Source organism: Ranitomeya variabilis, chromosome 2, assembly GCF_051348905.1.
Source record: "Ranitomeya variabilis isolate aRanVar5 chromosome 2, aRanVar5.hap1, whole genome shotgun sequence".
NCBI classification, from domain to species: Eukaryota; Metazoa; Chordata; class Amphibia; order Anura; family Dendrobatidae; genus Ranitomeya; species Ranitomeya variabilis.
The window spans coordinates 304,034,529-304,047,260 of NC_135233.1; the positions used below are offsets into that span (position 1 = coordinate 304,034,529).

Consider the following 12,732-nt stretch of genomic DNA (forward strand, 5'->3'; position numbering starts at 1 on the left):
CTGGTTTCAACTGTATAACTGGCAAGTCTGATCCTTAATACAGGTCTAAGTAGTGCATGCTGCTAAACTTACATGCAAACCATTGGTCTGTGTGCAAAAACTTTCAAGTGAACTACCACATTGACTTGCATTGATCATTCATTCTGCTGTCCGTTCGTTATCAGTTTTGCATACAGACAGTCTGCGGACGTTTAATGTGTTCATCTGAACAAGCCTCAACTCATCAAATAGTAATTAGTAAATTTGACTATTTCTGGCAGTCCCATAGATAAAAGTGGCGAGGTACATACAGGATGTTTGCTATCTTCGAATGGAAGACCTCACCTTGCAAAATATAAGGGGGGTCTCATGAGAACACAGACCCCTATGGTTTAACATAAAGCCAATTTAGTCTATGTGGGTGCAGTGATTTTACAAAGTTTTTCTGAAAGGGTTAATTGAGGTCCTGAGTAAGCTGTGCTATGCATGAGCAGGTTCAAACTGTTTTTTTTCTAGATGGCTTGCCGCCTTTTTTCCCTTGATTCTGATTGGCAGAGATGAAAAAATGTGGGAAAGAATTTGTATATAAAATAACAGCTGTTTCTAAGGGTCAGACTCATTCCTGTCAGGAAGAAAGAAGATCCCGCCCTCCCTCCTTATTTTCTTATGTCGTGTAGTTTAATTTGTGGGAAAATCACCCGGTTTTTCGGGTGAATTGGATGTCTTGGTCATATTTCAATTCAGTTGATGGTTTTATTATTTATTATTATATGAATTGATTAATTTATGAAAGGTAACCCAAAATAAAATGTCACGGCCATTATATTCCATAACTAAAGTTGTTGTGTTTTTTTTATTTAAGTGGGTCTTGTGTTACCATGAGACAGTCCAGAACAATGTTCTTTAGATCAATGTGGGCACCAGCATTGGGACTCCTAAGGATAAGTGAGTTACACGTTACCACTAGTGATGAGCGAATATATACTCGTTACTCGAGATTTCTTGAGCATGCTCGGGTGACCTCCGAGTATTTTTTAGTGCTCGGATATTTAGTTTTTCTTGCCGCAGCAGAATGTTTTACATCTGTTAGTCAGCATAAGTACATGTGGGGATTCCCTAGCCACTAGGCAACCCCCACATGTGCTTATGCTGGCTAACAGATGTAAAACATTCTGTGGGGGTACAGAATGTGTGTATTTTAGAGGCACATAAATTGAATAACTGAGGGAGCCCAGCTTCGACTGACAAGCATCAAACATCTCCAGACAACAGCGTTCTAGATGGCTCCCAGCTACAATGAAATAAACAGGTGGCAAACCATACAAATAAGAATATTTAGGCATCTGATGGATTTTGTTTATTTTCCAGTTTAAGAGCATAGCAACAGAGTAGTGCAAAAATAATTCTTTTGTTACAAAACATTGTAAAAACTGTACAAAGAAAAGAAAAAAAAAAAAAAACTTTTGCCCAGCAAATCCCTCAACAATGGTCATTCACAAATGACAAGAGTACATTGCTTTGCCCTACCCTCGCTTCCTCACGCACATTATTACAGATTTGTTTTATTCCCGGTTGATCGTCAGATTGGTAATCAAGTACAGAATCACAGACACACAATTGTTTGACATCCGTGTAAAATCTCTCAGCATTAAGATAACAATACATTTTAAATTTTTAAAGAAAATGTAAAACATTAGAGCCTTATTTAGGACGTGAAGACGTGCATCCAACAAGAACATGACCAAGAATACACCACAACTAAGTACTGTGATTCCAAGGAAAATGCACTAAATCCAAGTGACTAATGCAAGTGCTTTATGGAGATATATTTTCTATCTCATATTTTGAACCCCTATTCAAAAGAAAGAAGAGTTTTGGTGTTTTCTCTCATAGGACCGCTAGTCCAGCTTAGTATCTGCTCTGGAATCATTCTTCATGGACAACCAACTACTAATATTTACTGATGAAACATCGTTTTATGTGCATTTTGCACCTACTTTGGCCATTTTTTCACAACCACACAGAACCATGGCAGCTACAGGTATTGTCACCATAACGTGAATACTAAAACGTGCCCATATTATGGCCAGGTGAAAGCCGCCATACTATTTCCAACTTGTAGAATACTTCCTAATTTGTCATATACCTGCTATGCTATATAGTTTTTATTTCAAACGTGGGTATGTTGTATAAAATCCTGAAAGTGTGATCTATACGGCATTATTTCCAGTGCAATCATACACAAAAGTTGTATCTCCCCTCCAACCTGCGGTTCTAGTGCCATTTGTGTAATATGCCTGTAAGGGTTAATTCAAATCTCCCAAGGGAAAATTTTTACCCCCAGAAATTTCTACAACAAATATGTTGTGTGTGAATATAACCCAAGAGAAAATCTGTCCTGGATAGCCTAATTCTAAATGATGGTTGAAGTATTCCCAAGTCCTCACGTAGATTTCCCATCCTAAGATCGGGCCATATCTTTATGGATTCTCTGTGGACACTTATTTGGTTTTCTTTGGAGCTGATCCTAGTAATGACTAAGTAAATCTGCAAAGGGTGACCACAGCCAATTTTGTCTTGGCACTAATGTAACAGAAGTGGAAAAAAAAAAACCTGCTTGGCAGCAGTAAAGGCACGCGTTTTCACATTACAATCTGCAATATTAAGCAGATATGTTTTAAATAAATTTAGGTGGAGAACAGTTGTGAACACATAAGAAATTCCATAGTAAAGACAAAAGCCATTTCCTATGCCCAGGTTTGCTAATAGCGCTTCTTTTGGAAAGGGAAGTCCTGCACAGGTCCTTATTAGGACCTCACTCAAAAGGCCCCATAGAATCAATATGAGCTGCCGCTATGGTATGTACATCCTAACTGGAGAACCACATAATCTGGGATTAAACAATTGGTGATCAATGAGATCAATGGGGGTCCGACATCCAGCTCCACCTCGATCAGCTGAAATCTGTTTTAGCAGTGATCGGATGTAAGCAATGTGCAGGGTGGGAACACAACAGCCCAGTACATTGTTTAGTGAAGGGTGCAGTTGGGTACTGCAGTTTATCTCCCACCTGAACGCCCGCCACTGCCGAATACTCTGGTCTCCCATTCACCTACAGATAAGTCATCAATAGTGATGTGTGAACGTGCTCGGGTATAGTGTTTTCTGAGCACGCTCGGGTGCTAACCTAGTGTCTTCGGTGTGCTCGAAAAATATGTCGACAGCTGCAACACATGCAGGGATTGCCTGTTTGTTAGACAATCCCTGCATATGTTGCGACTAGCGAATAGCCGCGAGACATGCTGCTGCAGGGCCTCAGACATATTATTAGAGCACGCTGAAGTCAGTCAGTTAAAACGCGAGCATTCTTGGATAACACCTTATCGTAGCACGTTCGCTCATCACTAGTCATCAATAGTTTAGTCCTGTGTAACCCCTTTAATGAGGAAAGACACTTCAGGTCTAAACATAGGATCAAACTCAGCCGAAACCACTTATTTTAGCAGGTCTATCTTAGGTGTATATTGATGACCTTCCAATTCTACCTTGACAGATGAATGCGGCGGGGGGAGGGGGTGTTGAATCGGACATATTGACTTTCTACGCCCTATCCTCACAGGAGGTTGCTGCCAACAGAACTGACTGCTAGACTAGAGACTTCTCTCTATCCATTGAAAACATGCATGGTCTGCTGTATATAGAAGGAAGGAGGGGAAACAGCTGCCAGCCAAACTCAAACACATATGAAGTGTTTACCACCAGAAACAATGGCCTCCCTTGGGAGGATTTCTCTTCACATGCAAATAAGATGCGGACATAGAACTGGTGCAACCTGTGCAGCCGCACAGGGGCTCGAGATGTAAGGGGGTTACATACACCTCTGAAGCGGGTGGGATTCTGCATCAGGATGAACTATTGGACCCATATATTGTTCTGGCACAGAGCCCGTTTTTTGTGACCGCCCCTGATGCAAATCATTCATAAAATATCAAATGGGTTATTTAACCAATAGAAAACTAAAATGTTAATTCTGAGCCACAAGAATACTTCATGCTTAAACATACTGGGTGCAAATTAAATCTTGTAGGGAGGAACTGAGGAATATTTGTATATTTCAGACCAAATGTATGGGCCCGTAATCCTGCCACAGACGCATACAATTAGGTCTTATGGTATTAGTATCCAGGAAGCCGGCAGTTCCTGCTTCCAACCCCTTTCTGTTCTCATTTTAACACACGGTGCTGGCAGCGAGGACAGGAGGGGGACTAGCAGCCAGAACAACAGGATAAAAATGTATTGGCACCGCTACTACATTTTCCTGCTTAAGCCAGTCTTGGCAAGAGCAGCAGCTATACTTCTCTCGTTTTCACATTACTCTGCCTCACAATAACAGCGGAAGACGCAAACAATAAGATGGTGAAAAGACAGGAAAGATGCTCGGGTCTTTAAAAAAAAAAAAAAAAAAGAAAAAGTAAAAAGGGAATTTAAAAAAAAACCTCTCAAACTGAAATATGTCCTACTGAGGAGTGCTAAAAACAAGTAGGAGATCGTATTGACGGGCATTCGGTATAGCATACCCATTGACTGTAGAGGCGTTCAAATAAAGAAGCATAAAATTCAGACTGAATAAAAGTGACTAAACATATATTAAAAAAATAATAAAACTGAGTAAATGTTTCTTAAATATTAATACCCAAGTTCTACTTGGTAAAGAAAAAAAAAAGAAAATTATGTATTTAATATAAAAGTCATTAAATAACCTTTCAGCTACCACAATGCCCAGCAACATATTGCTCTGCAATACTCACTGGATACCTCCAACAGTCAAAGGTAGGAAATACAAAAGTTGAATTTAATGAAACTATACCTAGAAAAAAAGAAAACTAAGAAATAAAATAACAAAAAAATACAAATCAGATTAAATGCTCCTATCTGGCAGTACAAAGTCATTAACGGAACAACGTGCTCAGGAAAAAATAAAAAGTTTTCATACTAAGCATAATAACCCACAAAACATTCAGCAGGTCAAAAAGTATTTACATCTTCAGCATATGTACATTGTTTTCCATCCCGTTAAACTGATATTTGCCTGCAGCAAAAGTAACTAAATGAAAATCCTCAGTTACCTAACCGTATCTGCTAAGCAACGATGCTTCAGGCTTCTACTTCTGAATACTGTCTGAATTTAATTAATTTTATAATTCTCTAATAATCGCCTTCATTTATGAGAAGAAATCTCAGTCTACATATTTAAAATATGTATAGAAAGCATGTCGCTGATCAGCTGAAATTCCAACTACATGGGAGAAAAATATTTTAAAAAGGTGATTTGTGAATCTGACTGAATAAGGCTACGTTCACATTTGCGTTGTGCGCCGCAGCGTCGGCGCCGCAGCGCACAACGCAAACAAAAACGCGGCAAAACGCACGCTAAAACGCTGCGTTTTGCGCCGCATGCGTCGTTTTTGCCCGCAAGTTGGACGCAAAAAAAATGCAACTTGAAGCGTTTCTTGCGTCCAACGCTTGCGGCCATGCGGCGCAAAACGCAGCACAACGCATGTCCATGCGCCCCCATGTTAAGTATAGGGGCGCATGACGCATGCGGCGCCGCTGCGGCGCCCGACGCTGCGGCGCTGACCGCAAATGTGAACGTAGCCTAAGATATGGTTAACAAAAAAAATATTGGTAATTTAACAAAAAAAAGTTTGCATTTCCACAATGAATGGTAAAAAGAAAGTCTTGACAGTTATTTGTAACCTAAACAAACGTAACAGTATATTTTGTAGCCTAAACCAGGGTCAATAAATGACAACGCAAAGAAGGTTGTCACAAAGGAAAAGTGCCACGGAGAAGAGATGCCGCAAAGAGGAGGTGCCACAAAGAAAAAGTGCCACAAAAAAAGTGCCACAAAGAAAAAGTGCCACAAAGAGGAGGTGGATACAGAAGAGGGCAACCATGGAGAACATTATAAGCTTTCATTAAAAAAACAAATATTTGCACCTTTGAGAACTGTGGTTATTCATGTGTGTGAAACCATACAGGGAAACGTAAAGTAGCACCCATTATTAGTGTAGCTCTAGAGTATGCAAAATTTTGCCATACACCCTTCACTAACCTATCATTTAGGCCCTATGAAAATGATCTGTGGTCTAGCAGTTTGTGGATACTCCTTTGTAATTCAGTACGAACACCTATTTTTCGCAGTGATGCCATAATTCAATTTCTATGTTAATTTCTGGTGACCTAAAGGTGACCAACATGGATTGCTGCATGTGGTGACAACGCTAGGATCATAATGAATCCATGGATCAGGAAATAGATAGCTACTAACAAAACTTATCAAGAGGTTATTGAAAATTGTCCCCGTCATGATTGCATTTTGTAATGTCCCACTTCTGGATTTTTTAAGCACTGTAACTGTGCAGGACTTTTAAAGCAGGTCCAAGAAATGTTCAGACACATAGACTGAGGGTACCGTCTCACAGTGGCACTTTTGTCGCTACGACGGCACGATCCATGACATTCCAGCGATATCCATACGATATCGCTGTGTCTGACACGCAGCAGCAATCAGGGACCCCGCTGAGAATCGTACGTCGTAGCAGATCGTTTGGAACTTTATTTCGGCGCTGGATCTCCCGCTGTCATCGCTGGATCGGTGTGTGTGACACCGATCCAGCGATGCGTTCGCTTGTAACCAGGGTAAACATCGATGGTTACCATCGTAAATGTAAAAAAAAAAAAAAAACACTACATACTTACATTCCGGTGTCCGTCAGGTCCCTGGCCGTCTGCTTCCCGCACTGACTGTGAGTGCCGGCCGGAAAGCAGGGCACAGCAGTGACGTCACCGCTGTGCCCTGCTTTTACTTTACGGCCGGCACTCAGTCAGTGCGGGAAGCAGACGGCTAGGGACCTGACGGACACCGGAATGTGAGTATGTAGTGTTTTTTTTTTTTTACATTTACGATGGTAACCAGGGTAAACATCGGGTTACTAAGCGCGGCCCTGCGCTTAGTAACCCGATGTTTACCCTGCTTACCCGGGGACTTTGGCATCGTTGGTCGCTGGAGAGCTGTCTGTGTCACAGCTCCCCAGCGACCACACAGCGACTTACCAACGATCACGGCCAGGTCGTATCGCTGGTCGTGATCGTTGGTAAATCGTTTAGTGTAACGGTATCCTAAATTCTAAATTCCATGTCTAGGTTGGGGTCTAGGAGCTGGGATGTCTAACACTTGACAAATGGGTGCTGGCACCTGGGGCCATGTTATATAAACCAGTGAGATAATTTTAAAGTTTGCCAATGAGAAATGCTGGGATTCATTTGTGCAAACAATGGGGTAATCCCAACTTCTAGACTCAAATCAACGTGACCTTCCTATATGTTTAACTCACATGTCAGCAAATAGCATTCCAATATAAAGCAATGTGCTATGCAATCACCTTCACAGGGTCAGAGGGCAAAACAACAATGATCCAGTCTATGGCAAATCAGTCAGGGCAAGTAAAAGCTTGCAAGAGAAGCCATTGCTATTGGAAACAAAGTGTATTCCCTCGTGTCCCTACTACTTGAGTCCTATTTGCTTTTGAGAACATGCAATATCTTTCTACATGCATCCTTAACATACATATTCTTCAATAAACTGCTAGGCATTTATTTGACTCATTTTCTGTGCATATATGTTCAGGCATTGTAGATTATAAAAATCTGTAAATAATTATGCATGAATTACACAGTGTAATTAGAACAATGGAATGTTTGATGCAGTTCACAATTCAGGGTTAGAAATGGTCATGCTCCCATGGAGGGTTTGCCATCATGCTCCCATGTGGGTGTTCACCATCGTGCTTACGGGGAGGGTTCGCCATCATGCTCACATGGGGGTGCTCGCCATCATGCTCACATGGGGGTGCTCAGCTGGGGTCGTCACTTTCTCACCATCATGCTCATTAGTATAAAAGCAATTCTTTTATATTTTAACAAACTAGACCTCTGAGAAATATAATATATATATATATATATATATATATATATATATATATATATATATATATATATATATTATATCTTAGGTTGGTTTTTGTTTTTTTCACCATCAGTTACATAATGTAAGAACTAGTACGTTTCCATGCTCTGAAAACTGGGTCGGCAACATAAAGGTATACAGCTGCCAGAAGAACGTTCAATTCTTTCCCCATTCAAATGATCGTCTAAGTATCCCCCAATGCCATCCAAAAAGACCAGGTGCCAAGTCTTCTGCCAGCAGATAGGCCATTTGCTTTAAGCTACAAAGAGAAATTGGTCATAGGCTTTCCATGCCAAGAATTATAGATTACTTTCAACACTTCGGTCTCTTTAGTTTAGTTCTGTACAAAAGGCATTAATGTAATTTACAAATATAAAAAGTCAGCTTGACTGGAAAAAAGAAAAAAAAAATTGGGTATAAATATCTTTGAAGTAGATCTTCCTATAAATACCATAATAGTTCAAGTAAAAAAAAAAAGATAGAAATTTCTCATTAGATCAGATATTCCACCAATTCCCCATCTGTAAGATCTTGGCTCAGGGACGGAATAGGATTTTTTCGATCCAAGGTGTTGGACTGAAAAACTGAATCTGTAGGGAAGAAAAACACAATTAATGTTGATAGTAGAATTAACCCCTTAACCACAGGAGCTTTTTTCGGTTTTGCGTTTTAGTTTTTCACTCCCCTCCTTCCCAGAGCCATAACTTTTTTATTTTTCCATCAATGTGGCCATGTGAGGGCTTATTTTTTGCGGGACGAGTTGTACTTTTGAACCACACGATTTGTTTTTACCAAGTCTTGTACTAGAAAACGGGAAAAAAATTCCATGTGCAGTGAAATTGCAAAAAAAAAGTGCAATCCCACACTTGTTTTTAGTTTGGCTTTTTTGCTAGATTCAGTAAATGCTAAAACTGAGCTGCCTTTAAGATTCTCCAGGTCATTAAAAGTTCATAGACACCAAACAAGTCTAAAGGTACCTTCACACGAAGCGACGCTGCAGCGATAGCGACAACGATGCCGATCGCTGCAGCGTCGCTGTTTGATCGCTGGAGAGCTGTCACACAGACCGCTCTCCAGCGACCAACGATGCCGAGGTCCCCGGGTAACCAGGGTAAACATCGGGTTACTAAGCGCAGGGCCGCGCTTAGTAACCCGATGTTTACCCTGGTTACCAGCGTAAAAGTAAAAAAAAACAAACAGTACATACTCACCTGCGCGTCCCCCGGCGTCCGCTTCCTGACACTGACTGAGCTCCGGCCCTAACAGCACAGCGGTGACGTCACCGCTGTGCTTTCACTTTCACTTTAGGGCCGGCGCTCAGCGCGCGAATTGATTAGCGACGCAGTGCGACTCATTGCCACACGTCGCAACTGTCGTGCGACGGTTGCGTCGTACCTTCGCCACCAAAAAACGTTGCTTGTAACGTTTTTTGGTGCGTCGTTCCCGTCTTTTCCGACCGCGCATGCGCGTCCGGAACTCTGCCCCCGCCTCCCCGCACCTCACAATGGGGCAGAGGATGCGTTGAAAAACAGCATCCGCTGCCCCCGTTGTGCGGCGCATTCACTGCTAGCGTCGGTACGTCGCAATTCGTCGTGCGTCGTCCGACGCTAGTGTGAAAGTAGCCTTAATGCAATGTCGCGGAGACCAAAAAAAACAATTCTGGAGTTTGGAATTTTTTTTCTCGCTATGGCATTTAGCGATCAGGTTAATTATTTTTCTATTTTTGATAGATCAGGTGATTCTGAATGTGGCGATACCAAATATGTGTAAGCTTGTTTTTTTATTGATTCATTTTGAATGGGGCGAAAGGGGGGTGATTTGAACTTTCATATTTTTTTTTTTTCATATTTTTTAAAACTTTTTTTTTTTAACTTTTGCCATGCTTCAATGGCCTCCATGGAAGACTAGAAGCTGGCACAACTCGATTGGCTCTGCTACATAGGAGCGACGCTCAGATCGCTCCTATGTAGCTGAATTACAGCATTCCTATGAGCGCCGACCACAGGGACCCCAGACCTCTGGTTGTTATGCCAATGCATCGATGACCCCCGATCACGTGACAGAGGCCACCGTTACATGCATTTCCAGCCGAAAGCACTTATTAAATGCTGCTGTCGTCGTTTGACAGTGGCATTTAACTAGTTAATAGTGGCGGGTGGATCACAATTCCACCCGCCGCTATTGCGGGCACATGTCAGCTGTACAAAACAGCTGACATATCACGGCTTTGATGCAGGCTCATCGTCGGAGCCCGCATCAAAGCAGGGGATCTGACATTGGACGTACTATCCCGTCCGATGGCAGAAAGGGGTTAAAAAGTTCTACGTTATGAAGGCCAAATAATTCAAAACTGGTCTGCTATTAACATGGTACTGAAACTATCTGAGGTATGGAGGAATTTAGATTACTGGATGAAAGAAGCCGAAGACGTGACAATTTAAAAAAGACAAATTGCATAGTCTGTAGACATCGGTCATTGCTGGATTGACAACCAACCTGTTTTCTCAGAGTTGTACATTGGGCTAGGAGTGGCCAGCCTCCCCGGGCCTGGAGATGCACTCGCTGAAGGGGCTTTGCTTTGCTCATTATTTCGATCTGTCTGCGTGAAGCAATCTCTGCTACCAGTCTTTGAATGTCCAGAAAGTTGTGGTGTGGATGGAAGTACAGGAGAAGGAGTGGATGAGATGGACTCCGCTCGATATTCTGTCCCTAGCAGAACACCTACAAAAGAATAAATACCATATATTTAAGAAGTAACTCAACATTATATATTATACACCCTTTGCTTTTTCTATTATGAATAATAGTTTTGCCTATACCTAAAAAAAATAAATAAATTCTAGACCTAAAAAAATTAAGTCAATATTTATTTTTATAGAGACGAACCACTAAATATCTTTCTTTAAAAAAATACTCAAAAATCACCGGAATAAATGTGTGGGCAGGATTACTAACTATGCCATTCATAGATTAGAGTGAGATGGATAACAGCATGAAATACACAAAGCATTGGCACAACGTGGAGAAAGTTCAGCTGTACATATGGATTTACATTTATTGATAATGTATATAGTATTGGATCATACCCAAACTGCCTTTCCAGCTTTTGTCCTCTCGCTTTTCCTCCAGGATGGGCGTGCTGCTGAGTGTAGAAGAGTGAGAGAGTAGTCCAGAGCTTGCATTGGAGATAGACATTAGGGACTTTGATGGGCGCATGGAAGATGGTTGATCTGTCTTGTTGGGATCTTTTCGAGAACGTTGTTGAAGCACCTTAATCATAGCGTCCTTCTCAATTATCTGAGCATGCAGAGTCTTTATCCTGGCACAGATAAAAGAGAGACATCTTTACATTGAAACTTAGATCAATTAAATCTTGTTAAATCTCAACTGAACTGTGAATATCTTAATTCTAGTAGGTATGACACCTGCTACTTAGAAATGTTGCATGGCGGATTCACCGCAACATCATAACTTCTGCAGTCTTGTCAGTCCACTGTCCGCCAAACAAAGATAAAATTGTGAATTCTCTAGGGAAACTGACAATGAGATGTTCCACTGGTGTACCTGCTTCTGTTTGCCGGTTACTAAGCCTCATGGCAAAACTCGTCTTATTTTAGAAATCTCCCAATAATCAGAAGAAAGGAGATGTTATGCACTAGTCTACATTGACAGTATGTGACCCATTTGCTCGGAATAGGCAGGTTCATCATAGATTTATTTTTGGAAGAAAATTGGAATGTTAAGAAAACATCAGCTACACCAGTCATCTAGTGGTCTCAAAAAATCCAATGTTTCATGAGCATTATGAAACCAAAAAGGTATTCATGACACCTTAGATCTCACCTTCCTTCCATATCTACACATCTTCTATTGGCTAAAAGTATCTCTTCTTCTTCCTTCTGGATACGGGCCTCCAGGGTGATATCAAAGCTTGCACTGGGAGAATGGCTTATTGAACTGGTGTCCCTGGAATAAGATATGTAAATGGCATAGAAGTTAGGACACAAGCAAAGTAAGTCATGGTCAATACAAAGGCATTTCGTAGCACTTATGACACTTAATGTGTAACTACACTTCCACAAAACTTTTAACATATCAGAGACATGTCAGAAGCTGTGAACGGTGGAGGTTTAGCTGCTGAGCTGCAAACGGAGGATCGCTAAAAAAAATTGCGGGAAAAGTCGAGCAATGTTCTCCGCAGACACTGAAGAGAGGCTCAAGAAAATGTCCTTAGTCAGAACAGTGCTCGGTGGATTGATGCTGCTCCTTAGTTTTAGCAGTGGAAAGCTCAGTAACCAAAACTTCTGAAATGTGAAAATGCAGTTATACTTTAAAGGGCTCTCGCACGAGTGAATAACTCGAACGAGTGCTATCTAATGATTTGTTGGATCACACTCGGACCAATCATACTATGGGGCAGTGAAATTCTCCAACTTTTTCCAATTCAGCATGAGAAAAAAACAATGGCAGCATGATGTGTGTGGCTCCACAAATCTGATCACACGTACCCATACAAGACTCTGGGTGCATGTAAAACATTGGACTGCACGCAGATGTCATGAAATGGAAAAAAATGGAGAAATTAAGTTCCCCATGTTCTCTGCACCCGTCATACGATTTTCTCATGCGAGAGAATCTTATCATAGTAAACCAACACTTTGATCAAACTCTGATCAGAGTGTCATGATCATAATCGATCCTATTCTCGCGGCATGAGCAAGCCC

General features: G+C 41.3%; 1 protein-coding gene across 1 annotated transcript in view; it reads right to left on the reverse strand.

The window, feature by feature from the left end:
* Nucleotides 1-8,321: 8,321 nt before the first annotated feature.
* AMOT (angiomotin) overlaps nt 8,322-12,732 on the reverse strand; it is a 69,065-nt gene continuing 64,654 nt past the window's right edge. The window contains exons 10-13 of the mRNA XM_077285168.1: nt 11,852-11,974; nt 11,095-11,327; nt 10,505-10,729; nt 8,322-8,598 (exon numbers count right to left, since the gene is read on the reverse strand). Of these exons, the coding sequence (XP_077141283.1) occupies nt 8,501-8,598; nt 10,505-10,729; nt 11,095-11,327; nt 11,852-11,974 (679 nt within the window). The 3' untranslated portion in view covers nt 8,322-8,500. The remainder of the gene's footprint in view (nt 8,599-10,504; nt 10,730-11,094; nt 11,328-11,851; nt 11,975-12,732) is intronic.